This window comes from Phoca vitulina, unplaced genomic scaffold (assembly GCF_004348235.1).
Source record: "Phoca vitulina isolate PV1807 unplaced genomic scaffold, GSC_HSeal_1.0 scaffold34, whole genome shotgun sequence".
In the NCBI taxonomy this organism is placed as follows: Eukaryota; Metazoa; Chordata; class Mammalia; order Carnivora; family Phocidae; genus Phoca; species Phoca vitulina.
Window position 1 is genome coordinate 2,072,727 of NW_022589737.1, and position 26,212 is coordinate 2,098,938.

The window sequence follows — 26,212 nt, forward strand, 5'->3', positions numbered from 1 at the left end:
CCCCCCCCCCCCCCCCCCCCGCTTCCCCAGCCCTCCCCAGCCCTCCCCAGCGCCGGTTTGGGATCCTCAGACATGAGTCTGCATCCGCCGCTGCAGGGGTCGGCTGGGGTCGGAGTTCTGGGAAGAGGACTGGGAGTGGTGGGAGGACGAGGCAGAGGCCTTGCTGGCCTTGTCGAACTGCACGTAGCCGTCCTGCTTGCCGCTGCTGCTGACGCTGCTGTCACACTGCGTGTCCAGGAAGGAGCTGCTGTCGCTGAGGGAGCCCCTCTGGAACTCGCGCTCGCAGAGCTCGATGGACGAGCTGCCCATGCCCAGCACGAACCTCTGCCCGTAGTCGTAGAGGCGGCCCTGGCCGCTCAGGGTGCTGTAGATGTTGGTGAAGGACATGCCCGTGGGCACGCGCTGCTTGCCCGCGGGGCGCAGGTCCGGCTGGCAGCTGCTGAGCGAGATGGTGGGGGTCGAGTGGTGCTCTTTGAAGGTGTTGACGCTGTAGTAGCCATTGGTGGGGTCCTGGGAGGGGGCCAGAGCGAGAGCAGCGTCACCCGGCGGGCACAGCCTTTCGAGGCGGTCCTCCTTGGCACGGGGAGGAAGGGGACAACGGCGGGCTCGGGTCGGCGGCTGGAAGGAGGGGAGGGGCGGGCGGGGATTGCGGCGGCCGCAGGGGGAGGCGAGAGCCCGAGAGCATGCGGCAGGGGGCGCTCCACGCGCCACGTGTCACTCGGTCGGGCCGGGGCAAAGGCGGCTGAGAAGCCGAACTTGAAGGGTTTTTGTGTTTTTGTCCAGAACATGGCTACTTAATTTAAAAACGGTGTTTGTGAGGAAGCTGTGGGAGAGGAAGACCGTGGGACCGCAGCCTTCACTCTCCCGCCTCCTGGGGCAGGCGAGCGTCCCACCTCCGGGAGAGAGAGAGAGAATAGGCACCTGTCCTCAAGGTGACCTCTGGCCTCCTCGTTTCCCGTCCTTGTTTTCTGGATCTGGGCCTTAAGGCATCAGGGCTGAAGTCAGGATTCCACAGCTGTGACTTCCAGCCTGTGGCTATTCTTACCTTCAGGTTCTGAAACTCCTTCTCCTCTTCTTTGAGAACCTCCAGCTGCTTCAGTACTGAGTCTTGTTGGAATTCACCCCGGTCCATCTACAACCCGAAAATGGCTGCTCAGTGGATTGGAGGTGGGCTAAGCGTCCACTTCCCCCAAGGAAAAGATAGAGAAATGAACTCAAAAGAAGGTTGCCATCTCTGTCTCCTCCTCCCCACCTCCTTTCCCTGGCTGGCATGGGGGCATGGGGAGATCCCAGATGTCCTCATTGTTCCTGGATCCCCGTCCTGAGAGACAGGGAGAGACAGGAAGAGTGTGTGTGTGTGTGTGTGGGGGGGCAGTTTGCTAAGACCACATTTTCTTCCCTTGGGCTAGGGCATGACTTCCAGAGATCTCACTTGGATGATTCAATTCAATTCATTGAGCATTTACTGAATTTCGGGCCAGGCATACACACATTGAGGGACATTAAGATAGAGCTATACACAACAGGGAGCTGGGTCTGTAGATAAATAATTACAGAACCTCTGGGTTCAGAGGGCACAGGCTGGGGTCCCAGCAGGGCAGCTCATCACCCAGTGCTAGGCTCCGTGAAGGTCTTAGCAAAGAATCACAGTGCAGGACTACCTGTGAGATGCCGGCAACATGGGCCACCCTTGTTATTCATAGCAATGGCTTCGATGTACTAAATGTTACCTTCCTAACAGAGGCCACAGAACCTCGGGGCAAGGATCACTTCTAGCTTCTCTTTGGGTCCCCAACCCACCTGGCACAGCACCTTGTCTATTGTGGTCATTGACCAAAATGCTTTTGGGGTGAAATCACAGGTAACTGTTTTAATTTGTCATGCCCAGCACAGTGCCTGATAGACCGTAGGGCTGTTGCAAATGTTATGTTTGTGTTGGATGAATGAATGGAATGGCATAGCTCTCGATCACTGAAAATGAAAGTAACAGTTAGATGGAAGGTGGAAAATCAAGCATGCTTGGCACACGGTGCGTACATGAATCTGGATAACCACAGTGACGCTTACTTATCCTGTGGCACACAGACGCTTCCCGGGTGGCACTTCTGCATATGACATGATCTAGGACAGCCTCCCACCCACTCTCTGAGCTGGGATGTTTCTTCTCCCTTGTGACTCACTTTCTTGGTCTCTTTTTGGAGCCTCATGGCATCAGCCAGAGGGTTTCCATTCTGTTTCACCCTCACTGATGCTGCTTTTTTCCGGTTGGGCTCCGGTAAATGTTCTGTGTCTGCCTGGATTGGAGGGCTTTCCCACCAGATTTAACTTCTAAGCCTACCTCTCATCAACGTTGGGGCCTTACAGGGGCCAGGGGGTGGAGGGAGTGGGGGAGGGGAGGCTCCCAGCAGGTCCCTCTGCCAGGGTCCCTCCCCCGACCCCACCTCACACACCCTCTTAACTGACTATTGAGTGACGCCCACTCTTTCTCAAGGGTTTGGATTACAGGGTGTGCAGACACTCTGAGGCAATCAGGATGTCCCAATGGGAGGGAATTCAAAGTCCTTTTTGGGAGGAAGGACAGGTCAGGATACTTCCACACCAGCCTTGATGAAGCTCATCTACAGAGACATCCAGTCCTTCTTGGATCTAGGCTCTGGTTTCCACTCTTGTAAGATTAATTGCTCTCCTGTGTCAGGCACTGTGTTTGGCCTGGGGGAAACAGACACGCATAGATTTGGGAATGTGCCCTTCTGGAACTTTGAGATAATTGGGGAGCTGACGTGTAATCCAGCAATGTGCTATAAAAGAGGAGCATGCAACATGTTTGAGGAGAGCAGGAAGTGTGTAGCTCTGCCAGCAGTGGGGAGGGGGAGAGGGGGAGGGACAAGCATGGACAATGATGGAGGAAGTGACATTTGAGCTGATTCTCCTAGGAGAATGTGAAATTTAATAGGCAAGATCAACAGGCCTGTGTAAAGCCTCAGAGGTATAAAAGACTCAAAAGCTGGGAACAGCAAGTTTTTGGGATGTCTGGAGGGCCGGGTCCATTTAGTAGGAAGATGGAGCTGGAAAGGCCAGCAGCTGCCACCTCTCCATGAAGGGCCTGATGACACGCCTGGTGGTTGGACTTTATCTAGTAGACAGGGGGAGCCACTGAGGGATTTTAAGTAGGATAGTAACAGGATCCAATTTGCATTCTAGAAGGACCCTTTTTGTGGGACTCTGGAGGGTGGATTGAATAAGGTGGTTAAAAAAAAAAAAAAAAAAAGGTGGTGAGACCACTAGGCTGTGGTATTAGTCCAGGGAGCCACGATGAGGCCCCATCGGGGAAGTCATAAGGGGACAGGGGCAAGGGCACACATTTTGAGAAAGTTTCTGAAGTGGAACTGAAAGGACCAGAGAATGAGATTTGGAAAGAAAAAGACCCGGTGAGGAAAATGTCAGTTCAGCTCAATCACGTTGGTGAGCCTCCACCAGGGGCTGCGAGTCTTTGGAGTCTCGGGGATGAACAAGGCAGCTTGCTCACCATCTAGCGGAGACAGATAAGGGAAAGGGTGATTTTACAGCCACACAGTGGCTAACATGTCCTGAGCACTTACTGTGTTCTACAGGCTCCAAGCCCTTTATGGGTTTACTCATTCGGCCGTCACCACGGCCTTGTGTGCTATGACTTTCATCCCCACTTCACAGGTGGGGAGACTGAGGCACAGGTAGCCTCCCTGCTCTTCACCCCCGGGCTTGCTGCTACTCCCTCAAGGTATTTGGACCATGACATAGTATGCCCTAGAGTTTTCTAGCACAATTTGCCAGGTTCCTGTTTGTACAGCTGGGTGGATTATGGTCTAGTAACAGGAGTCTGGAAGAGGAGGGGCAGGCTTAGGTTTGCTGAAGAAGTGAAGTTATGAGTTTGCTTCTGGTAAGTACTCCGGTTCCTAAAGAGGAACCTGTGTTTCTTGTAGACTTTTGGGGCTGGGTTTGGGGGAGGGGCAGGGCATGTACTGAATATCTATCATATTCATGTGTGTATAGAATTATGTACTAAGTGACAACATATTATGGCACTTTATGCATGTGTTGTCTCTCTACTGAACAGTCAGGTTCTTTGAAAGCTGGGACGGCATCTTAGATGGCTCTGAGTCTCCCAGAACACCAAGTGCAATGTAGCAGACAGACAATAACTCTTTGTTGGCGGAGAGTGGGTGCCTGACCTATTATGGGGGGGAAGGCACATCTTGACCAATGCTCTGCTTCTCGGGAGCATCCAGGCCACCAAGAAGCCTCTGGAACCAGGACCTTCGGGGCACAGAGGTCGGGATGGGGTGGGGATAAGATGGCATTCTCACCATCAGCTGCTTGATGGTGGGGTGTTCCTCAGCCTCCCGGCCGGAGGCAGGCTCCTTATGGACAATCTCCACTCGGATGTCATTCTTGGCCGACACAACCCCTTTGAGATCTGGATGTAAAATAGGAAAGTGTAGATGACAGGTTCAGTCCTCATCCTCAGGCGTCAGGGCCTGAGATGTCAAGCCCCCACTTCCCCCCCCCCCGCCCCCAGGGTTCACCCTCCAGCCCCTGAACTCAGTAGCCTCCAGCCCCCCCCTGCCACCTGCCCCAGTAGAACACCTGTCTGGATGTGCTGTGGGCTGTTGGGGCTTCAGCTCTCTTTCTCTGTGGGTCGTGTTAGGTGCACCTCAGCCTTCCACTCTGCTGCCCTGGCTTGAGAGGCCATCCTCGTCCGTTCATCTGCCTCACAGAGCTAGGTCCTTTTTATCCTCCTTCTAGAAGTCTTCCCTGGCCTACTCTACCAGGCTCTTCTCTCTCCATTCAGAGAATCGCTAATCTTACTGTCAGAAGGGGCTTCAGGGTCCCATGGTCCATCCCCCGCCCAAAGCAGACACATCCCTGACACGTGGCGGTCCAGCTCTTGGGTCAATGCTTCGGTGGTGGAGACTTTACGGGCTTCTAGGGGAGGCAGCTGATTGAGAGTCAGGGAGCTCTGTAGAAGACTCTTGCTAAAACATGCTCCCCTATAATTTCCACTGAGAGGGTGGTCAGGGAGCTTCCAAGACCACATCACCGGGGGCAAGCAAGAGAGCCATGGCTGCTAGGCTTGGGGTGGAGGAAACCTAGTTGGGGACACCCCGCTTTCTTCTAACACATCCAAGTGGTGGAGGGAGTCGGCTGCCTCTGATTATTCATCTTGTGCCTTAGGATCATCGAACGTTAGAGCCAGTGGGGTCATAAAAGTCTCATCACGCAATCCCTTACTATTACACACAAGGAAACTGAGGCCGGGAACTGTTGCGGCCTGCCCAGACTCGCGTGAAAAAGGCGGGGCTAGAAGCCTGAGCCCCCATTGGTGGCAAAAAAGGGCGGGGCTAGAAGCGCGAGCCCCTTTGGTGGCAGAAAAAGGCGGGGCTAGAAGCCGCGCCCCCACTGGTTTCCTTCACGCAGTCCTCCCAGTTTATACTTCCGCGCGTCGCGCCCTTGACAAGTAGCGTCAGAGCTGCGCTCGGGCGGGAACTCCATTTCCGCGTGATTCCTCAAGAGTGCTCGGGCGCCAGAATTTTATCGCTAGTGACTGCAGACCTTTAAAAGTTTTCACAGAGGGATTCCTTGAGGGCTTTTCTCCCCCTCGGCGTGGCTGACCTACTTCTCTGGTTAGACTAGCAGAACCTGGAGGGCAAGGATCAAGCCACCTCTCCCCCAGCCCCCTCCCAGAGTTCTCTACGGTTCCATCCAGCCATAGGTGCTCAATTCCAAGTGCTGGCTGACGGCCTTGGCAGACGAAGCTCACTTCCGTCCAGTTCCACATCAGTTGCGTGCCCACTACGTGCCACACACCACGCAAAGCACTGCACGTAAGAAGATGCCAAAGACCCCATCCCTACCCCAGCAGCTCACAGCGGGTTAGGGCCCCCTGCTCACGGCACTCCTGCTTACTTGCTCTCCGGAGCAGTCTAAGCCTGGCCTTTTTCTCTGTCCCCCTCCCTGAGATCCCGGGTCTCCCTCCCGTACTTCTCTGGGAGCGGGCACAGCAGAAGGCCACAATAGTTGCCAGAAGGACGAGGAAGGCCACACCAGCTCCTACGGCCACCCCGATGATGACGGCCATCGGTACAGACTCTGTGGGAGAGAAGCAGGCACAGCCGATGGGAAATCGGGGACAGCCCACTCTCCCCACCAGGGCCTTCCCCAGTTTCCTCGGGGGCAGCCCCTGGGGCCAGACACCTGCACTCAGGCCCTCCTAGGAAGTGCCTGGGGAGGGGTGGGAATGGGGCCTGGGCAGGCCCAAGCAGAGTTCCAACAGGGGTCACCTCCACTGAGGAGGGGGTGTGAGGGACTGGGGAAGAGGGGAGCAGTGGTGGGTGGGGAGGGAGGCAAGCAGATACGGGGAGGGGAGGGCCAGGGAGGGCTACCCGGAGATGAGAAGCAAGGCTGGGGTACCCTTTAGCTCCCTTCTGTACTAAACCAGGAATAGTCTATCATGCGGGGGCTGGAGAGTAGAAAGTCCTGGATTTTTAATTTTTTTTTGAAAAACGACTACGGTCACTTCCCTTGTTTGCCTGGTTTGTGCTCGCCTTCTCTTCCCGTTCCCAGGTGCAGAGGATGGACATGGACCACCAGCTTTTAGAGAGTTCTCAGGCCTGAGGCAGCTTGTCCTCATGGGCCTGCCGGGCATCGGGGTAGTAGCTGCCAGAGGCCCAAGTCTTAGGTGCAAGGGGGGCGGTCAGGATCGCAGCTCCCCCCCCACCTCTCTAAGGAGAAATGCTCCTTTTCCTTGGCCCCCCACCCCCAGTTCTGCTCCTTCTCCTCCCGGGCCAGTCCCCAGGCATCCTGGTAGCCCTCTCTTCGAGGGGCCCAGAACTCCAGCTAGGCAAGCCCCTCACTCCCTGCTGAGTTTATCTGTTCAGTGCCCTAGCCTGGTGGAGATGCGGATGGGGAAGGTATATGGGGTGGGGGGTTGTGTGTGTGCTCTTCCAGATAGCCCTGGCCCTTCTGTGGCTACATGTGGGCTGGAGTACCGGACTTGGAGCCCCGAATAGTCCATTGGGAATAGAATTAGAAAATTTGGGGGCAGGAAGACCTTACGGCCTGCTGAATCCAAACCTCCCATTTATAGATGGAAACACTGAGGTCCAGAGAGGTCGCATGACTCAGTCAAGGACACAGAGCTGCAGAAGGCCAGGGCAAATCCCGGCCTCCTCTTGCTCCCCAGCTCCGTCTGCTATATCACACAGCATCCTCCAAAGTTCACGTGCTCTGGACAGCCCAGACGCCAGCACCTTTTCTGAGCAACTTACCTCACCTCTCTATCTCTAAAATGGGATCATTACAATGCCCATCTCAGGGGGTGGTTACAGGGTTTCGATGAGTGATTGCAAGGAAAGGCCTTGAAACTGAGCCTGGCACCAGTCCTAGTCAAGTGTTTGCTCCCGTTTCTGGAGGGGTAGGAGAAATGTAGCAAGGTCAGAACCTTGAATGAGAAGAAAATTCCTTCTAGAGCCTGAGCTCCCTGCCCCCTAACCTGCCCCACATTGTCAGTGTGGATGACTGCAGGATGGCTGGGACTTCATCTTGGGCTGTGGGTTAGCCTCTCATTGCTGTTGTTTGCTTTAAAGAGGGGAAGAGAGGAAGAAACCGTCCAGCCCTGGCCCGTGGAGGTGCAGCTGGGCGGTGGCGGCGGGTTGGCCCCTCGCGGGAGGAGCAGGTGCCCGGGGTGGGCAGTGTTGGTGGCTAGGCTGGATGTGCACAACAGTGCACTCATCAGCTGCCTATTGGTGGCTGAGACCGCTGTGAGAGTGGCAGGGGAGGGGACAGGAGAAGGGGGGTGCAGAGAATACGCAGGGATTGAAAATGGGAGGTGTCTGGGTTGGTCTCAACAGTTAGGAGTGACAAAGGGGACCTACCTCAGTAGACCTCAGTCAGACCCATGAGCTTGCTTTGGTACATAGATGATTTCTGTCTTTGGGTTTTAATTCTGTTAGGCAAGGAAAACTGCTTTGGAAGCTCATTGGCTCTGTACTTTTGAATTTTATTAATTTGGGCTCGATTTGGTTCCTCCTTGATTCCTAGTAAGTCTCCTTGGAAAAACTCGAGTCTTGTCTCAGCTGAGCTCAAAGCCAAAGGACGACTGTGGAAGGTTCCTTAAGCTCTCCAGGACTCGCTGTCTCTCCCGTCCAACTAGAGGACCAGGAAACAGTATCTAAGGTGACTTCTGACCCTGGCATCTTGTGAGGCCACATTTCCTTCAGTTGTTAAACGGCACCATCTTATCTGGAGAACTGTCTCCGAGTGGGTGGGCTGGGGCAGAGGGAGGGTCTGCTGGGGTCAGGGGGACCATTGGGGTGGCAGTCCCTCTGCAGCCCGCCTGTGTGTGTTTCCTCCTTGCCTGGCTACCTGGGGTCTGGCCAAGGCCGCCTGGGCAGGCTGTCCCTCTTGGATGTTCCCTGGAGAGGGGCTGGAGGAAGGAGCCGCCCTCCTGCTCAGCCTCCCCTCCTAACAAGGAGGAGAACTGGGCATGAGGAGTCTCAGCCAGGAAGGAAGGTGTCAGGGAGCTGCAGATGAGTGTGAACAGACGGGTGACATGGAGACAAGAAGACAAGAAACTACCTCCCGCACCAGGAGTGGTTCTGAGGGAGAATACAGCAGGGGTCCATGTGCTTCCTCTGGGAGCTTGCCTGGGCCCGGACGGGTGCTCTTAAAGGGCAGATCCACCCAGAGGGGAGGGTGTGTGGGCCCCACAAGGAGCTTGATGAAGGGACTGGCGGGCCCTAGCTCCTTCAGGGTCCATGTGGCAGAGGACCCCCACATCTTGCTCATGGCCCTTGTCGGCCCCCTGGAGTCTGGCTTGCAACGTCCTGATTCTCTTTTTGGGTTTCTGCTTGGAGAGTGGAGGCAGTTGTCGCGTGTGGGATCCTAAGACAGAGCAACTCAACCCTGGGAGCCTGAGGACCACCTTGCTGCTGGGCATGTGGGGAGGGAGGCACTGCCCCGCAGCCTCAGCCCGGGGGTGGATGACACTTCGCTGGGGGAAAGGCAGGCAGGAGTAGGGGGAGGAGGCAGCGAGCAGAAAGCATGGATTAGCATGGATTATGCAGGCCCAGGGGCTGGGAGGCCCTGGCGTCCTGGGAAGCATGGCCAAGCTGGTGATGATGTTGAGAAGCGGGAAGAGTCTGGGAGAGCCTGGAAACAGAGGGAGGCCAGGCCAGGGGCGAGCTGAACCCAGAGGGGAGGATCCAGGGTTTCCGAAGAGACGGGATGGGAGGACAGAGGGAGAGGAGTGAGAGCCGGTGTCCTGGGCTGCCCGCAGCCTGTGGGCTCTGGCATCGGCGACTGAGGAGATAGGTCTCTGGGGTCTCTAGCCCCGAGCTGGCTGGGAACCCCTCTCCTGCTCTGGCTGCACTAAAGCCTGGAGGTGGGGGGAGGGCAGAGAAGTTAGTGGCCTTTAGGGTCCCTCCCCCACTAGCCCAGAGGTCCCTTCCTCCCAGCCCGGGGAGTTCTCATGTCTCCTTCCGTACCTGCTTCCAGCCCGGCTCCCGACTTCATTTCCGAACCTGTTTGGAAATAAAGCAAGCGTCCACAGCCAGGGCCTGGCTGGCCAGGGTGGGGTGGGCCTGGGGCCGGCCACCTGGTGGGGATCGGGATGAGGGGCTCCCTCCTCTCTCATGTTTCCGGGACCACCCAACAGACCCAGGCTAGCTGAACTGAACTGGGCGTTCTTTCAGACTGACTTAGAAGAGACTCCAGAGGGGTAGGGACCAGAGAGAGAAGTTAAGGCTTGGGAGGAGGGGGGCTGTCTGGAGAGGGTGGGGTGAGAACACTAAGGGGAGGGCATGGGGGTGGGGGCACTCAGGGGAAGACATGGAGGGCAAGCAACGGGGGACTGGGAGGGTTTAGGATGATGTGTGGATGATAGTATGCAAATTATGTGCAAAGCATTATGCAAAGCAGCACTATTAGTGAAGAGGTGTAGGGAGACACTGATCCGCAGGGTAGCGCTGAGGTCCGAGGGGTCCGGCTGAGACCACCTGCTTGGCCCAGAATCTCTTGCCAGGCCCTGACAGCCTATGGGTGCGCCTGCATCTTGGAGGGGTTGGACACTGCCAGGGCCGAGGAGCCTGGACCGCCCTGTCTGCCATAGACTGAGCCCCCCTGGCAAAGGGGCAAGATCTGCAGCCCATTTCAGGCCCCGTGTACTGCTGGCTGTCTGCCGAGCAGCTCAGAGCCACCCTGCGGTGCCCCTCGGACGCTCCCAGCCTGTGGTCTGCGTGAGACCTTGAAGTGGAGACTAGAGTTCTCAGCATCCCTCTGACCAGGAGATGCACAGTCTGTACACGGGGTCACAGGGGGGATGAGCCTTCCTGCCCCACCTCCTCGCCCGCCCAGCAGCTCTGAGCCCTCCTGCCCAGCGCTGCCCTCTGGCCAGTGTCCCCTTCGGAGCACAGTGGTCCATAGGTCTTCTATGGTCCTGGAGGAACTGCAGGGGATCTGAACCTGTACCAGGGGTTGGGGGCAGCTCAAGTACTACCCCTTAGCTTAGCATGAGCACCCTCTGGGGGACTTTTGGGGAACCAGACTGGCTTATTGTCTTAATGGGCTGGGCCAGGTTCCCCAACACATCCGTCCTGGTGTACCCCCGCAGGGACACTCCTCAATGGATGACACCCCCCTAAGGACACTAGGGAAATGCCGAGTGCACAGAAGCCAGGGCCCTTAGAAGCTGCTGGAAGGCTCCTCATGGCAATCAGCTTGGCTTGCTCTGTGGTCACCTTTTCCTGAAACACCATCCTGGAGAACCACCAACCTAAGCAGGTTTCCTCCCCCTTTCCTTTCCTGGTGTGCCTTGGCCTTGGGGGAACTGGACCACAGAGGGCCACTTCCTGTGACCTGACCAAGGCTGTGGAGCAAGTTAGGAAGTGCTCTGTGGCTTGTCCTCGGGCTCAACCTGCCTGTGGCCTCAGCTGGGCTTTGTTGGCTCAAGACCCTGGAAGACCTTGCCTGGGGCCCTGCCGGTCCTGTCATCCCCTGGCAGCCCTGGCGGCCCCCACCTTGCTCCTTGAGCCGGATGATCTCCGTGTCGGAGCCGAAGCTGTTCCAGGCGGTGCAGTTGTAGATGGTCTGGAAGTCGGCCCGCACGATGTTGCTGATGGTCAGCGTGGAGATGACCCCCTCTTCGGTGCTGACCGTCTCCACCGTGTAGCGCCCCGACGTCCCCGACTCCAGCACGTTCTCCTTCCAGGACCAGGCCTGTCCGAGGTGCGCAGAGTGAGGAGGAGACCCCCACCCCCCTGCCAGTGCCGCCCTGCCACCTCCCTGCTCCAGGCCGGACGCTGCCAGGCTCGCATCCAGCAGCATCATGCCCACGGGTCCTCACACACATCCCAACATGCCACAGACGTGTGCACGCAACACACATCAACGCACATCACAACACACACACCAGACCACACACGCACATAACCATGCACGCGTACACGAAGGCTGGGCCACCCCGGAGGGCATTTCCATGGACAGGGGGCCTTCTGTGGCTCTTCCCTGGGACACCTTCCGGGCAGACAGGGAACCCTGTGACAGCGATGGGAGCCCCCCGCCCTCGGCGGGCCTTCGGCTGCCCTGGCAGGTGGGAGAAGAAGACCAGCCCCAGAGTGACTGAGCCTAGTTTTGTCACTTTGCTCCTTTGTACAAACATATGTTCCAAGAGTTGTACTCGTGACCATCTTAACCTGTCTTAGTTTCTAAGGCTGAGAGTGGAATTCTTCTTGGAGCCTTTCCGGATTTGTCAGCATGTGAGCGCCGGGCACACAGGCCCGGCTTGCGGCATCCGGGAGAATGTGACAGTCTCTGCAGGTAAGCCCTCGGCGGTGGTGGGTGAGGTGCCGGTGCTTCCGCAGACTTGGCACTGGAACATTCCTGGTTGTGGGGGCTGGCTCGTGCATCGTAGGAAGTTTGGCAGCATCCCTGGCCAACATCTGCTCGATGCTGGTAGCACCCCTCTGAATTGTGACAACCAAAAATGTCTCCAGACAATGCCGAATGTCCCCTGGGCAGGGGGTGGGGGGAGGGGGACTTGTCCCACTGAGAACCGCGGGCCAAGAGTTAGATCTCTATGAAAAGAAAGATCGTGCGAACACGCTCAATAGTGAACGGATTATTCTGATGGGCATGGGTTACAGTTACAACTTAAAAAAAATTCAAGGGTGAAGGGAACAGGGGGCACATAGGTATTGGTTCTGTGTATGACTTCTTGCAATTTGTGTGTGAATTTTTCAGACAGTGAATGAGCCGAATGCCTGAAAAAGTGTGTAACACACGTGATGCCCTAACCGTATCGGAGTTTACAGGATGACACCTTGAGCGTTTACAGCTTCAACGTCCCAGCCCCTGGCACGCACACGCCCTGGTTGCTCAGTGTGCACCCCCTACGTCCTCCCTGGTGGAGTTGACCCTGGGGCAGTCTTCTATCAGGACTACGCTAGGCATCGGGGACCACTAAAAATAGTATCTGACTTCCATTAATGCTAGAAAATGCTTCCCCTTCTCTGTTTTCGTGCCTGGGCTCCCACCGGTTTCAGATGGACTTGGGTGAAGACCCTGGCTTTTACAAAAGCAAACACCTGGCAGGGCCCAAGTGTGAACTCTTCAGGAGGCCTTAGAAGGACTGCAGGGACGGGGATGAGTTTTGCAGAAGGGAGGAACAATGGAATGATACTTTTGGGGGGGAGAACTTGGTAAGTGGGGCAGGGCAATCCACGGGCACCTGGAGGCCAACAGAGGAGAACTCTGGGGGGGTGAAGAAAGGGGGTTGCCGACCATAAACCACACTCTGTCTAGGATTTTGCCAAAGACTGGCCTTGAACCCAGGAAAGGGAAGCAATCACTTATCATTCCTTTCTGCTACCCTCACTTGCCCCTCTGCTCCTAGGACACAGAACTTGGTTGGAAGCATTACTGTTATTACTGTTATCTGGACAGCAGAGCAGAGTTAAAGACACTTGCAGACCAGCCCTGGGAGCACACTGTCTTCATGATGCCTTTCCCAGAGAGACAAGGCAGGTAGAATTTTCCCCACGGAGGATGGGAAGCTCAGAGGCCTGGTGGTTGTAAGGGGCGGTCTGAGATGAGCCGCCAGGGGAGTCCCCCAGCCCTCCCTGCCCCAGAGCACTCACGATTCGGTCGGGTGGCGGCGTGCTCCGGATGAAGCACTTGATCTGGCCCTTCTCCCCGTGCAGGGCATGCTGGGTCTGAGTGCTGGAGATGATGGGGGGTCCTGTTGGGGAGACAGCATCACACCAGGGAATCAGGAAAGGCAGGTGCCTGGCTAGACCCTTCTGGGGCGGGGTTCAGAAGTTGACCCATTCATCCAACCGTTCAGCACACATTTACTGGAGGCCTGTATGTGCAAGGTAAAGTGCAAGGCAGGGGACTCAAAGATAAATTAAGTGTTCAGTCAGTCATAACCCTCTCAAGGGATGACGAGTGAACACTTCTAAGTCAGAATGCCCAGAAGACATAAATAACCATCATAAAAGGTGGTGAGTTTTCTTACCACGGCGCCGTACACATGGAGTGCCAACGGACTTCAGGGGAGAGGGGCTAATTCTGCCTGGCGGGTGGGGAAAGCTTTATGAAGGAGGTGAGAAACCTCAGAAGGGAGTAGGGGAAGTGTTGGGGAGGAAGGGATACTAAGTAATGTTACCTCTCTAACTAATACCACCTCTGCCTTAGTGGGCTGTTCCATTCGAGCCATTCTTGCCCATGTCCAGGAGAGGGCGCGCTTGCCTAACAAACTGGGTGCCCTCGCGGGGCCGGGCAAAGCCGGGAGGAACCGGGAGGAAGAGAAGGAAATGCTCGTGTTCCTCTGGGGGGTAGGGGGGATCACCCTGCTTAGGGGGAATGCGCTGGGCGGGTTCACAACCTTCATCTCACGTATGTCTTGGAGGTCCCGTAGTTCCTGGCCTTGCCTGCCTCCACATACGCACCCAGACGGCCCAGGTGGGACCATGGCTCCAAAGCTGATCAGGACAGGATCCCATCCAGCGTGTGTGTGTGTGTGTGTGTGTGTGTGTGTGTGTGTGTGTGTGTGTGTAAGAGGGGGAGAAATGTTTATGGATGTCTCCCGGAGTCCCTGTCTTATCTACCTCCTCCCACAGCCTAGAGAGTCCACCTGCAGTCTAAAAGTGTGCCTCCTGTCCAGTTCTGCCTTTTATCTCACCCAAGTCCTTCCCGCGCAATGCCCACCTGGCACGGAAAGGCGGAGGGAGGAGAAGTGAATTCAGCTGTTTGCTCAGCTAACTTCCTGGCTGGGGCTGGGGCGGCTGAAGCAAGTGGTGTAGGGATGGAGACCCTCGCGCCCCCTTCCCAATCCCTGAGGGAAAAGGTTGGGTCTTAGGTGGCCGAAAATGGAGGAGAAAGAGCTAGAGCAAGGGATCTGGAGGACAGGCAAAATTATGCTGGGAACAAAACAGAAATTGCTGCAAACATAATTGCTGTTTATTAGCCGCCTTAATTAAAACAGATTTGCATTTCTATGACTAGCTCTCAGCCAGGGGGTGGGGGTGGGTGGGTACTAGAGACACTCAGGTGACGCTACTGAGTTTGGGATGGCTAAGAGCTTGGAGCTGGATGCGGCAGACGTGGGGGACCCTTCAGGTAACGGCTTCCACCCCGAGGTGGCTCTGAGCGTGGCTCTTCCACCCCGAGGTGGCTCTGAGTGTAGTGTCTCTCTTACATATTTTTGCTCCAAGAAGCCTTTGACCCAAAGGCAGGAGGGCTTGATGTTTTAGGAACTTGGATGGCACTTTGTTTTGCTGCTGGCTGGAAGTGAGGATACCATAAAACCTTTTCCCCTTCACTTTCCAGGAACTAGGAATTCTCTGGGGGGTTTTCAGGCATTCTAAAAGCCATCAGGCAAATGGGTAAGTGTTTAAGGGCTTCTTAGAAGAAAAAAAGAAATCAGAATAAAGGTGGGGTTGGGCAGTCAAAGCACAGTGGTAGTGTGGTTAATCTTCCCCTCCCTGCAGATCCCGGGTTTGAGCCAAACCAGGCAAAGACCTGCGCCAATTTACTCCCTAAAAGGCAGTGGGCAGCAGTCGCCCACCAGCTGGGGTGTGTTGTGAGGAGGACCCCATCTCATTTTGGATCCTTTCATAATGTCTGGTCCCTTCAGCCCAGCCCAGGCCCCTTTCCAACGGGCTTCGCCATCCCTCCACCTGTTCTCTAGATCATTCCTCTCCCACGTCGGTTCTCCCCCCTGGCCACTTAAGCCATCCCCCTGCATCAGGGCGAGATGACCCTAGTTCAGCAGAAACAAACTGCCTCCTTGCTTCACTCCAATCCCTTGGGCGGTTCTCTTCCTGCCGATCTAGGGGAGCCTGTGCCGGAAGGACTGGAGGCAGAGGAGGGGGATAGACACACGATCCCTGGGGGGTGCAGATCAAACCCTGTGTAGCCGCCAGGGCCCAGGCTGGGGTGTCCCTTCCAAGAGAAATGTCCTCCCGAGGTGTGCGAGGTGTGCGTTCCCTTCCCAAGAAACCACTTTGTCCCTGCTGGGAAATGCCTGGATATCTAAAGTGACAATGGAATGTCAGTCCCTCATTTATCCACCTGGTTTTCCCCAGAAATGGGGATGTTCCTTTAAAAGCTTCAGGCTTGGGGACCTGGAGGGTCCCCAGCCCCGCTGGGCTGGTCGTGGGGCCAGCAGACGGGAGCTGGCCACAGTCATGGGCCAGCACCCCGAGCGGGCAGCAGGGGAGGCCTCTGCCTTCACGGGGCCTGGCGCCTGAGCCCAGTGTCAGACACGGAGCAGCAGAAAAAGGCTGCAGTCTGCGTTGCCATGGATATACGGAGGCGCGATCAGATGCTGTTATTTTTAGCCCTGCAGTGCCAATTTATTGGTGGCGTCCTGGGGACCCAGGGGGAAGGCAGGAAGACTCCTGAGTCAGGGTTCTGCCCAGGACAGGTGGCCTGTGAGTGCACCCGGGGTCTGAGTAGATTCTCCCTCCCTCTGGGGCTGCCAGGACTCTGGGGGAGGAGAGGAAAAGAGATCAGTGGAGGGGGGCTGGCTAATGGGGAAGCCAGAGGGGAATGGCTGAGGAAGCACCAAGCTTGTTTTAGTTTTCTAGCAAAGGGGGAGAATAGATGAGGCTTCCTGTGGGCAGCTTCCCGGGTGGAGGTGAAGCCAGGACGGCAGATTTCCAGAACATGGCTCAACCCCTCCTTAGGGCCCTGATCTGGGGCCAGGACCCAGAGGCCCTGCAAAGGTGGGTCTGGGGCTTGGGTCCCACTGCGGCTCAGAGCCTCAGGGCTTTGACCAGAGGCAGGCTCGCAAAGGGAAACCAAAAACCCAGTGGACTGAGGAAATTTGGAAACACAGAGGGGCTTGGCCTTCGCTTTTCTCCCTCTCTCCAGCCAGCAGCTTTGGTTGCCCACCCTGCCTGAGCGCGTACCATGGCAGGGACGTCAGATTTCCATCATGGTGCTACAGCCTTCCTGGGTCTGACCCAGCTGCTCTGTGACGTTCTATATGCCATCATCCATGCTGGTCTAACACTCTGTCCCCTGAGTCTTCTGTGTTCTGGGGACATCTGAAAACCCTCTCCTGCTATAATGGTTTTATGGTAAGTGATAAGACTCTGCCCTCAAGAGGACCCTCTGAATGCTTGGTCTTGTGGAAATTGTGACGGTCTCTCGGACCGAGCAGCTATCATGCAACGGGAAGGGGCCAACCAGGAGTTGCAGAGACGCTCCCTTACATTCCCTCCAGGGCCAAGGTCAAGGTCAAGGTCAGAGGGTAGATACGGGATCTAAGTTGGCTGCCTAGTGATCCTCTGACCCTTTCCTCTTGGCCAGGATAAAATCATCAGCTACCACTCCTAAGGCTGGGACCCCTTAGGAGGAAGGTGACGCAACTAGCCAGGTCCTTCCTCACCTCAGGCCTGGGCTTTGACACAGACTTGAAGAGGTGGACAGAACTGCTCTGGAGCCAGGGTCGGGGGTGGAAGCAAGGCCCAGAGCCAACGACAGGCCCTCTGAGGCAATGCCTGGGACCAAGACGCCTTGGGCCCCTCTCTGCCCCCTCCTATCCCCTTAGCATGAGTTGGGGAGGGGCCTTACCATTGACTGTCAGGGTCACCTCTCGCTCCCCGGCTCCCACCCGGGGCACCACGGCTCGGCACACATACTTCCCAGCATCCTCCTGGCGGACGGTTTTGAGGGTCAGGGTCTTTTCATTGCTCAGCACCTGGGAGGATTGCAGAAGATCAGACATGGAGAGCAGAGCCGGGCTCTTTCTGTCTCCCAGAACCAGAAGGGCTGCGAGGCGGGCCTGCCGTAAGTGACCCGGTCTTCAGCATGGCAGTAAGGCGCAGGGGTGGGGTGGGAGACAGTATGCCCCGTGAGCTGTCCAGGGGAGACGCACAGCTGCACACCAGCTGGGAGGGGGGAGTGTGCAAGGAGTGGGGGGGCGGGTACTCCCGGGCTGGGGCCTGGAGGCTTTCTCAAACACAGGCAGGCTGCCCACCAACCTGTACCCGGCTGGCCCCTCCTGGACCAGTCTTTTTGGAGTCATTTTCAATATCCTTTGGGGATAGAGTTTGGGGGTGATCCAAAGACTTTGGCCTTAGCTAACTCTGAGTTCAAATCCCGACTTGGTGGTGACTACCTGAGTGGCCTGGGGCAGTTTCTTATCTGCTCTGATGCTCTTATTTCTACAACGGGGCAGCCCTGCTCACAGGATGGAGTGGTGTCTGGCCCACAGGAGGCCACACGGAGGCCAGTTTCTGTCTGCCTCACCCTTGACTTCCCTCCCAAGGCTCTCGCTGGTCCTCCTGAGGGGAGGGGTTTCTGATAAACTTATACATCCTAAAAAACATATTTATTTTAAAAGAGGAACACAGGAAGACTGCGAAACTTAACTGAAAAGCTTAAGGATAGCCTAACTATTTGGGGAAAGTAGAAAAGGCTGTCTAGAGACTTTTTACTCCCAGCACATTGGTGACCACCTGCTTTTCTTCTAAGGTTTAGTGATAGGGCAAAACTGCAATGGTTGAGTATGTTTAGGACTGAGGGGGTACATGTGGGTATCTGGGGTTCCCTCTCTTCTTCCTGGGGTCCTTCTTCCTTCAGCTTACACTGGAGGCTGATGCCCTTAGCTGAAGAGTGAGAGGGGCCCAGAAGGCAGTTTGGGTGGTCCGAGGCCCCTGTGGGGTGTGAGCTGAGGACTTACCACGCCCGAGCCCCGTTTCATCCAGACGATGGTCAGGGAGGGGTTGCCTGTCCAGGCACAGCTGAAGACCGCATCGGAGCCCAGATCCACGAGCAGGGATTGGGGCTCTGTGGTCATCCGGGGCCCAACTGTGAGAGGAGTAAGGGGGAGACAGGGCTCTTGGTGGGCTGGGAGCTCTGGGAGAGGGGTCTGAAGGACCCGGGAAGTAAGCAAGAGACCCCAGTCCCCCAGCCCGGCCTCCCTCAGGCCCACCCACTGGCAGCAACAGCCCTAGGAAAAAGTGCTCTGGCCCCAATTCTACTGGGATTTGCCCCCATCTCCTGCCCTTTGTCCTGCTTCCAGGAGGCCCCCTCCCCAGCCTGCAGGCAGAGAGGACTTCCTCCTACTCCAGAAATCCTGGGATTTTTCTGTGTCTGCCTTCAGGTCCTTGCTCATCTCCTCCAGGCTTCAGCTGAGGGACCTGGAATCCAGTTACCCTGTGCACCTGGCCCACCTCCTGGAGCCCTCCCAGGGTCCTCCCAGGGGCTCTGAGACAAGGCGTGGAGGAAGCATGCCTCTCCCCGTGTTCTCCACCCTCTCCAGGAAGCCATGCCTCTCCCCGAGTTCTCCACGAGCTCCGAGCCCGCAGGTTATGCTCCGTTCCAGCCCCTCCCAGCCTTTCTCCAACCCGGGTGAAGTAGCTGGGCCTGGTCCCAGGCCCCTGCTAAGTGCTGGTGAGCATTAATGGAGGCTCCTCTCCGTCTCCCCGCTGCACACCACCAGAGCCTCCTGCAGACCAAGCCTTGGTCCCCAGAGCGGGTGTAATGGTGGGATTTCAGGCACGGTGACGGGAGGGTGTGCAGAGAGCTGCTTAGCTGCTTTCCAGGAGCAGAAGAACGTGAAAACCAGGGTCAGGAGACCGGGATTAGTCCCTTGAAAAGGGGGTGGTGGCACTTTCTGTTGAGGCCACTGGGGGTGAGGGGAGGGGTCAGATATAAGTTTGCAAAAGTGCTTTTCAAACTGTAAAGCGCAGTAGATGAACTAATGCTTATTGCTGTGAACACATCCAACCCATCGGTCAGTGATGGGCTGGCTCACCCCAAGGGGGTCCCTGCCAGGCCACCAGAGGGAGATGTACTTGGGTCCCTAATGGGAGGCAGTGGGGCCTGTGGTCAGCAGTGGATTTGCTCGAGCCTGGCCTCAGTTCTCCTTCTGCGACTTACTTGCTGAGTGACCTTGGGACTCCATCCCCTCATCTGAGTAATGGGAATAATAATTCCTGCCTCCCTGGGTTACTACAAGGGCCAAGGTATGCCGGAAATACCACACCAAGAAGCTTTTCTTAAAGTGGGCGGCACTGTGAGCTCGTGAGGCATGGTTCTATGGTGTGCAGAGAGCCCAGCAAGGTTTCTGAGCCCCTGAGCAGAGATGCTCCAGGGCCGGCTCGCCTGGGGATGCCCCCGGACGACTGTACTCACAGTAGACGTCCACCGTGCGGCTGATGTTGGTGCTGCCCAGGGCATTGGTCACCTCGCAGGAGACAGGCTCTGAGAAGTACGTGTAGTCCACTGAGGTCCGATACACTTCTCCAGATGCTTCCTTAATGATCTGGCCCCGCTTGGCCCACCTGCAACACAGGCCCCGCGTGCCGCTGTGCACCTCCTCCAATGGCAAGGGTGTTCCTTCCACCCAGGGGGTGCGTCTCTCTAGAAGCTAGAAAGCGGGGTGTGGCATGGGGTGGCACAGGGCTAGGCCCCCCTCCCACCAGAGATCCTTCAGTGCCGGGGCGGGGAGGGCGGCCAGCAGGAATCTCCACAGAGGGGTAACTTCGGGGCTAAGGGAAGAGTCGGTGTTGGAGGCAACAGGCTTTGGTCCGCGGGTGACAAGCAGGTTATTCTGGAGAGAGGTGGGTGGACTACTCAATAGATTGGCCCATCTGACTGGCTAGGAAATGAATAAACCACTGTCAGTCCCTAGACAGCTTGGCCCTCCCGCTCTGAGCGCTACCGAGGGCCTGTCTCTTGGGATCCCCAGTGGGAAAGAAGGAGGCCAAGGTCTCGTGGCACGTGCCCATACACGGGTGTGCATCTGCACCCACACATGTGCACATGTGTGCACACACACAGACTTGATTTCCAGACAGGGTGGGAAGTTGTGGGAGGGGTGTTAGCCAGAGGTCCCCAGGGCCCTTCCTCCAGCTCTCTCAGCTCTCCTGTCCTGACTCCTGTCCCCAGGGTGGGTCCCTTCACCATGCCCCCTCGTCCCTCCCAGGGATGGCGCTTGCCCTTTCTCCTGCCCAGCTTCCAGCCTCCCACCCTGTCTTCACTCCTCGGAGGCTTCGGTTCCATCAGTCCTCGTTTGGTCAGAGGGGCGGGAGGACGGCTGTGCTGATGTCTTTCATCCGCCAGTCACCAATAGGTACCACCAGAGTGAGAGACTGAAAAGCCCCGGGGTTGCCTTGGTCCTGGCCCTGGGGCGGTGATCACTGCCTCAGACCAGTGCGGGAAGGGGGAGCCTGCTGTCCGTGAGGCAGTGCTGGGAGCCCCCAGGGGCACGCGTGTGTGCATGTGCCTGTGTGCGTGTGTGGGGGGGGCCTTTCCCTACAGACCCCCAGGGAGAGAGTTCACAGCGTCCCCTGGTTTAACCCCACTGTGGACAACACTTAACTTTTCACGAAACTTCCAACCGGGCTCCTCCTATTCCAAGCCTATTTCGGGGTGTTTGTCTTATTGTGACCCCATGACCATGAGTCCCGGTAACCACAGCTTCCCTGCGGCCCCCGCCTTCACCTCCCCTTTCTCTCGGTCCTGGAGCCGTTGGTGGTACCGAGGGGACCGTCTCCTGCCTTCCCTCCCTCAGCTTCACACTAAGGCCCGTCCAGCCCCAGGAGACAGCCGTGTCTTGGCATCACGTGGAGCGCCCAGGTTGACACCATGTGGTTATTATCGTGAGTTAATATCACATAATTATTAAGAACATGATTAATAATAACAATTACAGTTTAACAACAGAGCAAACCATAGCTCCCTGAGAGCTTAAGGAGCTTCCCAACAAACCATTATGAGTTATTCATGAATCATTTCCATTTCTAACTTTAATTTAATGACCAGACTTAACAGCCAGGCACAGCCCCTGCCTGAGGCAGAGGAATTCGGTGCCGGGCACACGGCTGGGGTTCAGTGTCCAACCTCCGGCTGAATGAAGCGTGGGGTCAGGCGGAGGGGAGCGGAGGGGGGCGGAGGGGGGCTGCAGCAGGTGGGACCGGGAGGAGGGCAGGGTGAGCCCCTCCTGCTCCCCCAGGCCTGCTCCTGCCTCGGGGTAGGTAGGTTAGGGCCCCTGCGGGCTGGTTCTGAAGGGCTGTCCTCTTCTGTCATTGGAGGAGTTCCTGGAGAAGATGGGGCTTTCTCCTCCTCTCTGGGGCCCTCATGTAAGTCACTGAGGATGCAAGCTTCACCTGCTCAGCCCCGAGGAGCTCAGGAGAAGTGCTGGGGCTCGCACAGGCCCAGAGCCCAGCGGGGCTGTCCCCCTGTGCAGCGGCTGCCCTTAGCCCCCCAGGGCCTGTCCCTTCCTTGGAGGCGGAACGGGGCGCGGGAGGATGTCTAATTTGGCCGGAGCAAACGTAAGAGGATTAATTATTTATATCACAGAATCAGGAGGCCTGGCTGTCACAGCTGACAGGCTGTCCTTAAATAGCCCCGAGTTTCACACGGGGCGGTGGCCCCGGGGCCCTGGAAACTGCAGGGGGCTTGGGGGCGCAGGAGAGCCTCAGTAGGTGGCGAGATGCTCTCCCTGGTGTGCCGGGACCTGGCCTGCCCGTCTCAGGCCCCTGGTCCTGGGGGGCAGCTGAAGTGACAGCCCAGTCCACCGCACCTGCTCCCACCCACGTCCCCTTCCCGGGTGCTGGGGTGGAGGAAGCATGGTTCTAATTTCTGAGATCAGAGCCTCGGAGGGGCACAGGAGGAAGCAATCAAGATGAATATGGAAGTGAAGAAACACAGATCCCTGCAATCTTGTCAAAGTCAGTTGGGAAAAATCAATGTCCTTATGTGAGGAGATTTGTTTAAGGCTTTTCCTCTCGGAGCCCAACACCGAATCTAGAACCACCATCTGCCTGCTGACTGAGCCCTCCCTCGAGGGGCTGGCCCATGTGGGTGGGCGCGGGGGAGGGGGCCCTCCTTTCTCTCCTCTCGCCACCGCCCCTCCACTTTCTTTTCTCCTAAATTTTCCTAGTTGCCCGAAGGGCTTCCCCAAAAAGTCTCTGGAGTCCTGAAGGGAGTGTGGTCCACACTGAAGTGTTTCAGGGCATTTGGCTAATCAAAGGGCCGTGAGGGAGGTGACTCGCCGCGAGCGTGAGCATCTGTGGGGAGGCCTGCCCCTTCCCGCACCCACGGCTGTGCCTCTGTAAGCAGGGGCTGACCCGGGACCCTGGGGGGCTGCAGGGGAGGGTGGAGGCAGAGGGAGACTTGCATGCTCTGTGCTTGTTTATTAACTTTTTAGTTTAAAAAAAAACCGCTTTGAAATTATAGAAACATGGCAAGAATAGGCCAATTAACTGCCATATTCCCTTCACCTAGATTCACTAGTTCTTAACGTATTGTCACATTTCTTTTTTTTTTAAGATTTTATTTATTTATTTGAGAGAAAGAGAGAGAATGAGTGAGTGAGAGAACAGAGCCGGGGGAGGGGCAGAGGGAGAAGCAGATTCCCCACTGAGCAGGGAACCTGATGTGGGACTTGATCCCAGGACTCTGAGATCATGACCTGAGCCAAAAACAGATGCTTCATTGACTGAGCCAGCCAGGTGTCCCTATTGTCACATTTCTTTATGATGATCTCTCCAGAAGGAGATATGAACTTCATCATCATCATCATCATCACTGGTGTTCTGCTTCTAGAGGGGGGTGCCCCAAAGACGAAGCCCCGCTGCCTGGCTTCTGGGGCGTTCGCTCACCCTGTCCTGGTCAGAAGGCAGGGGAGGGGTGGGGGACATTGCTGGGTCCCAGAGCATGGCCCTGCCTGCTGCCCAGCCCTCCCATAACCCGGTCCTCAGATGACCTGGAGCCTGGCAGTGAAGAGACGTGGAAGTTGTACGTTCTGGTCTCCGGGGTCCCACAGGCATTCCCGGGAAGGCTGTGAGGGTGACCGTGGGATGCGTCTGCTTGGGTGCCTGTGGGAGTCCGGGGCTGCCCAGAGAAACGGGTATTCGAGGTCTCTCTGGGCACGTGGGGCTTGGCGTTTAGGGATTGTAAGCAGACCCCTGGTCGGCAGCAGAGAGGAGCGAGCGCAGGCCCGTAGGTGCACAGAGGAAGCCCAGAGAAAGGGACTCTCTCTGGGTGTCTGTTTTGCATCTTTAGTCACTTCCAGACAGATGCCAGATCCCAGCCAAACCACACCCGCCTCCCTGGACCCACAGGGCCGTGCGCCTGCAGCGAACTTTCCCCTGCCTCCAGCCCAGGGAACGGTCACACCGGACAGGACAGATGGGTTTGCATCCTATTTTAAAATATCCTCAAGGATAAAGACTCCACGCCTTTCCTGGGTTTTGGTTCCAGTGTCCCGGTGTCGTTCAATTATCTGCACTGCGGGGAGCTCCTCCTTGCTTCCAACCTGAATCTCTCTCTGGCTGCCTCTTTGGCCCATTTCCTCTCATTGAGCCCTCTGGTCTGTGCCGCCTCTTGTTGTCCCTGTCCTCCACTCCCACTGGCCGGCCGATTATCTAGTCTGGGGCCATTAGCATCCCTGGCACCAGCTGATGCTGCGGCTTAATAACCCATCTAGACGGCAGAGGCGACGCTCTGGGCTCCACCATCAAGTCTGGGCTGGTGGGGAAGGACAGGACCGAGTTAGGGCCATGTCGAGTTCCCCAGGGAGTCTAAAGGAGGTGAGTGTCCGAGTCTGCCCTTGAGCATCTCTGAGGGCACTGCGTTCTTGAAATCTCGTGCGGCGGTGCCCAGGCGGGAGGGTGCCCAGAGGAGCCAGCCCGCATTATAAAGCACCTGCTGCATGCCCTGCGCCGTGCTCCATGCCGAGTGCCGTAAGTGGCTAAATTGCAGTTCTTGCCTTCAAGAAGCTCCATCAAGAGGGAAAGACGAGCGTGTAAAACACAGTGCTTTTATCAGTGTTGTGAGCAAGGGATGCACAGGGGCCATGGGTGGACATGATCCGAGGCGCCTGCCGGACAGGGCCTTCTGTCCCAGAAATCTTACCCTACACAGGTGAACAGTTCGGTGAGCACATGGCTAGAATCTAGGTTCTGATCTTACTGCTTCTCCGGGTTGTTTTACCTTTTTTTTTTTCTGAGCCTCTCTGCTCTTTTCAGACAGAAGGGATAACCAAGCTCTCCAAACAGAAGAGGTTAGACCCACTGCATCCCGTGAAAGGGGAGTGCGCATGTACATGAAGGAAAGGAAAAGTCCACCTGACCAGGGATGAATGGGTGTGTGGGGAAGGGAGAAGGGTCCCGGGCTCCCACAGTGAACCAGCCCGTGCGCTGCGCGCCCTGGACCACAAGCGACACCCCGTGTGATAGGCAGGGGTGTGGAGGGGTCCAGGGGCCAGGCTGTGCCTCGTCAGCGGGACTCTTACCTGTACTGCGTGACAGCTGGGTTGGCCTTTGCAGAGCAGTGGAACGTGACAACGTTGTCCTCCAGCACCGGCTGCGGTTCCACCGACAGGTTGACAAGCGGGGGGTCTGCAGAGAGAAGAGATTCCTTTGCAAACTGGGGAGCCGTGTCCATGGTTTTGGCGCAAGAAGATCCCCTGGGTGACATGGAGGGTAAAGGCCAGAGATTCTACCAGCAGCCACCACCCTGATGGTCCCCAGAAAGTTGGGGGCCTCAGCAGGGGGCTCCCTTATTCCCGGGGGGTGCCTGCTTCAGCTGGCCTGGTGGTGCGGTCAGGGCTCCCCCTGTGGATTCAAGGCCTGGTGTTTAAATGAACAGCCAGCCAGGAGGCGTGGCTTCCTGGGCCCCCAGATGCATGCTGCCCATCTTCCTGCCTTTAGACAGAACAAAACACTTCAGACAAGAGAGGTGGGAAAAGGGGGTGCGGGGGGCACAAGGGGGAAAGTGGACACTAAGCCCCATTTAAATACACATTTTTTTGGTCTTTGAAATGTCTGTTTCATATCTGTTTGCATAAAGGTTCTGGTGCATCTGTTAACTTGGAAAGTGGCATTTACACCCTTTCATCAGCCTGATCATCTCTGCTGGGCCCTGACTGGTGTCACCCAGCCCTCAGCTCTCCAGGCTGGGTGACTCTTTCTCCTGCAACATGATGAGAAGCCAGGCTCTGAAGTGCTAAAGGGTAGGAGGTGGAGGAGACAGGAAGAGAGGGAGGGAGGGAGAGAGAGACAGAGAGGGAAGTGGGAGGGAAAGGAGAGGGAGGAGGGAGGGAGAGATGGAGGGGGAAGGACAGATGAACAGGAAACAGAGAAGGGATGGGAGGCAGGCAGAGGACACCTACATAGAAGAGGGATAGGGAGGGAGACACAGATAGAGACAGAGAGAGAGAGAGAAATGCAGAGGAAGAACAAGAAAAAGAGAGAAGCAGAGAGATGGAGGGAGACACAGAGAGACACGGACATATACACAGAAACATATAATCAGACAGAGATTTCAGACTAAAAGCAAAAAGACCGGAGGAGACCAAGCAGACAGAACATGACAGGATGTTGCGGAGAGAGACCCCACAGTATGGAGGACTAGAGAAGAGAGACCGGGAGAGAGACGTGGAGAGATAGGAAGGTGGAAACCAAGACCAGCACCTGTTCTTCGTCCTCGTCATGGTGTATAGGGCTGGCTGGGGTTCAACCCTGGGCTGAGTGAGGAGGGCAGCGTGGTCCCCGCCACCCAGCCAAGGTCCTGGGCTGCATCTTCGGGCCAGTCCTCACCTGAAATCACGGCAAACTGCTGGAAGGGCATGTGGACTTTCTAGGGGTTCCGTCCAGCCCATTTTCAGCAAAAGAAGAAGCCAGTTTCTCAGAGACCATGGAGAAAAATGCTGACC

At 56.6% G+C, this 26,212-nt stretch overlaps 1 protein-coding gene across 4 annotated transcripts in view; it reads right to left on the minus strand.

Annotated features, from left to right (window-relative positions):
* Positions 1-23: 23 nt before the first annotated feature.
* Positions 24-26,212, minus strand: part of KIRREL3 (kirre like nephrin family adhesion molecule 3) — a 536,120-nt gene continuing 509,931 nt past the window's right edge. For 3 of the 4 annotated variants that reach the window (XM_032426386.1, XM_032426388.1, XM_032426385.1), the window contains 11 exons: positions 24,791-24,896; positions 19,684-19,832; positions 18,227-18,354; positions 17,116-17,242; positions 13,170-13,270; positions 11,052-11,250; positions 9,522-9,557; positions 6,019-6,126; positions 4,344-4,453; positions 1,046-1,132; positions 24-510 (listed from right to left, as the gene is read on the minus strand). In XM_032426386.1, the coding sequence (XP_032282277.1) occupies positions 67-510; positions 1,046-1,132; positions 4,344-4,453; positions 6,019-6,126; positions 9,522-9,557; positions 11,052-11,250; positions 13,170-13,270; positions 17,116-17,242; positions 18,227-18,354; positions 19,684-19,832; positions 24,791-24,896 (1,595 nt within the window). In that variant the 3' untranslated portion in view covers positions 24-66. The remainder of the gene's footprint in view (positions 511-1,045; positions 1,133-4,343; positions 4,454-6,018; positions 6,127-9,521; positions 9,558-11,051; positions 11,251-13,169; positions 13,271-17,115; positions 17,243-18,226; positions 18,355-19,683; positions 19,833-24,790; positions 24,897-26,212) is intronic. The other variant, XM_032426387.1, reaches the window with a different exon arrangement.